The sequence below is a fragment of the Apodemus sylvaticus genome, chromosome 20 (genome assembly GCF_947179515.1).
Source record: "Apodemus sylvaticus chromosome 20, mApoSyl1.1, whole genome shotgun sequence".
Taxonomy (NCBI): domain Eukaryota; kingdom Metazoa; phylum Chordata; class Mammalia; order Rodentia; family Muridae; genus Apodemus; species Apodemus sylvaticus.
Genome location: NC_067491.1, coordinates 3,566,143 through 3,568,673, shown reverse-complemented (window position 1 = coordinate 3,568,673; position 2,531 = coordinate 3,566,143). Strand labels below are relative to the sequence as shown.

The 2,531-nt window shown below is 35.4% G+C and overlaps 1 protein-coding gene across 1 annotated transcript; it reads right to left on the bottom strand.

Moving 5' to 3' along the window:
* Positions 1-250: 250 nt before the first annotated feature.
* LOC127670777 (olfactory receptor 6C6-like) lies at positions 251-1,192 on the bottom strand. The gene has a single exon (XM_052165282.1). The coding sequence runs from the start codon at positions 1,190-1,192 to the stop codon at positions 251-253; it is 942 nt and encodes a 313-aa protein (XP_052021242.1).
* Between the last annotated feature and the right edge of the window lie 1,339 nt (positions 1,193-2,531).

The window sequence follows — 2,531 nt, the reverse complement described above, 5'->3', positions numbered from 1 at the left end:
CAAGCACTTCTTGGCATCAACAATAATATCTGAGTTTGGTGTCTGCATGTGGGTTGGATCCCTAGGTGGGTTAGTCTCTGGATGGCCTTTCCTTCAGCTGCTGCGCCATTCTTTGTCCCTGCATTTCTTTTTGATAGGAGCAATTCTGGATTAATAGTTTTGAGATGGGTAGAAAGCCCCATTAAACTGGGAGCCGTGCCTAACCACTGGAAATGGTCTGTACAGTTTTTCTTTATCCTTTGTGGGGTTCCTAATTCACTGTTTGAGAATAACACAATCTGCGAAACACCTGCTTGAAAGCATCCTTTACCTGCTGGTTTCTTAGGGTGTAAATGAATGGGTTTAGCAAAGGGGCCACAGAGGTATTGAGAACAGCTACACCTTTATTTAAAGTCACCCTCTCCTTGGCTGATGTTTTTATGTACATAAAGATACAACTCCCATAAGTAATGGAGACAACAACCATGTGTGAGGAGCAGGTGGAAAAGGCCTTTCTCCGCTGTTGAGCTGAAGGGAACTTTAGGATGGTTTTGATGATGAGTGTGTAGGAGAGAATCACTAAGATCAAGGTGATGATAAGTGTCATTATAGCTACGACAAATGCGATCCATTCTATTAAACGTGTGTCTGTGCAAGACAGCTGCAGGACAGGAGAAGTGTCACATAGGAAATGATCTACAGTTTTGGAAGCACAGAATTCCAGTTTGAGTCCCAACATTAAAGGGGGGAAGATGGATAAAAACCCAGTCACCCAGGAGCTGAGGACCAGTATGTGGCACACTTTGCTACTCATGATGATGGGGTAGTGCAGTGGTCTGCAGATGGCTACATAGCGATCATAGGACATGGCAGCCAGGAGGTAGAACTCTGTGATAAGTAGTAGAAAGAAGAAGAACAATTGAGATACACAAGCATTGTAGGTAATTGTTTTGTCTCCAGTGAGAATGCTCATCAAGAACCGTGGAATGCAGGCAGTTGTGAATGCCATTTCCAAGAAGGAGAAATTCCGGAGAAAGAAGTACATTGGAGTCTTGAGGCGAAGATCCAGCAGAGTGAGGAAGATGATTACTAAGTTCCCCATCAGGCTCAAGATATAATTAAAAAACATAAACAGGAAAATCAGAATTTGAAGGTGAGGGTCATCTGTTAATCCCAGCAAAATGAACACAATCTCTACTGACTGGTTTTTCATGTTTTTTCTTGTTCTATCAAGTCTACGGAAGAAGACAAAAATAACAACAATCACAGCATTATCAACAACAATGACATCATCAACAACAATAACACAGTCAAAAACTAAATTTAAAAGTTGTTCTTTTTTCATCCTAGAAATTTTATTTTTATAAGTTTAAAGAGTGTCCAAATACTTTAAAATATTATCTTAGACTTTATCCCATGTGCAAATCCTCTGTCTTTTCAGCATCTTTGTTTCAGCAGATTTACAGGAGGTATCTCCATCATTTGAAATATAACTCCTCCGTTTCACTAATGTTCATCTCTGCCCGTCTTTCACACACTTTATCACAGTGAATTATCCAGCTGTGTGATATCTCAGAATTTCAAAATTTCAACATAAAATGACATAAGAATGATAAAATGCTTGTAGCAGATTCAAGTATTTTAAGTACCCATGAAACCATTGAATTAAAGGTGCACAGTTAGGAAATTACTAAGAAGGAAAAACTTTAAAAACCAAAATAAGCTTAATATTATAAAATGTGTTCTAACACGGTTAAGCAAAAGCTTTAAACTGAGTTATCAGTTAAACCTGTTGCTATAAAAACTCTTCCTTTAGCATGTTTTCCCATGACTGTTCACTATTTCATGATGGATATGAGAGAGGAAAATAGATCTTTATGAAAAAAGTGTAATAACCTATAAATTGAACAAGAGTTTCAAGTACATATGCAAGGTTTATTCATCTTTTATAGTTACATGAGGCAAATATCTTATATTTCTAGAGCATTTCATTCAATATTAATCCCTTATATATTCTATCATGTTTATAGTCTTAAGTATCAAAAGTAAAATGTATATGTAAATAATTAGAATATTTTCAATGCTTCTAAGATATGTTCTGTTTACTATAAAAGATGGCATATGCTTTCCAATTAAACTTTTAAATTGTTAAGGAGAATTAAAATGACACATGAACAACAATATAAAACTGTCTTTAATATATACATACTTGTTGGTAACTAGAATTGGTGTATTGAATTTATTTCATTCAGTCCAACAAAGTTTAAACTAACTCATTCCAGTAATTTTGTTTTATGGCTAATGATACCATTTTCAGATATTTCCATGTGACAAACACAGGTAGGATCAGTTGTTTTTCTTATGAGGATTCCAGATTATTCATCTCTAGTAAATAGCCAGATACCACTTCCTTTCTAATATAATTTTATTTGGAAAAGTTTGATGAAAGTTTGGAGAGAAACATAGCCTCATTTTCACATTTTTGTGGTTTTAAAATAAATAGGGCATACTGGTGTGAAATATACAGTAAATTGTTGTAGAAATAGAGAAAT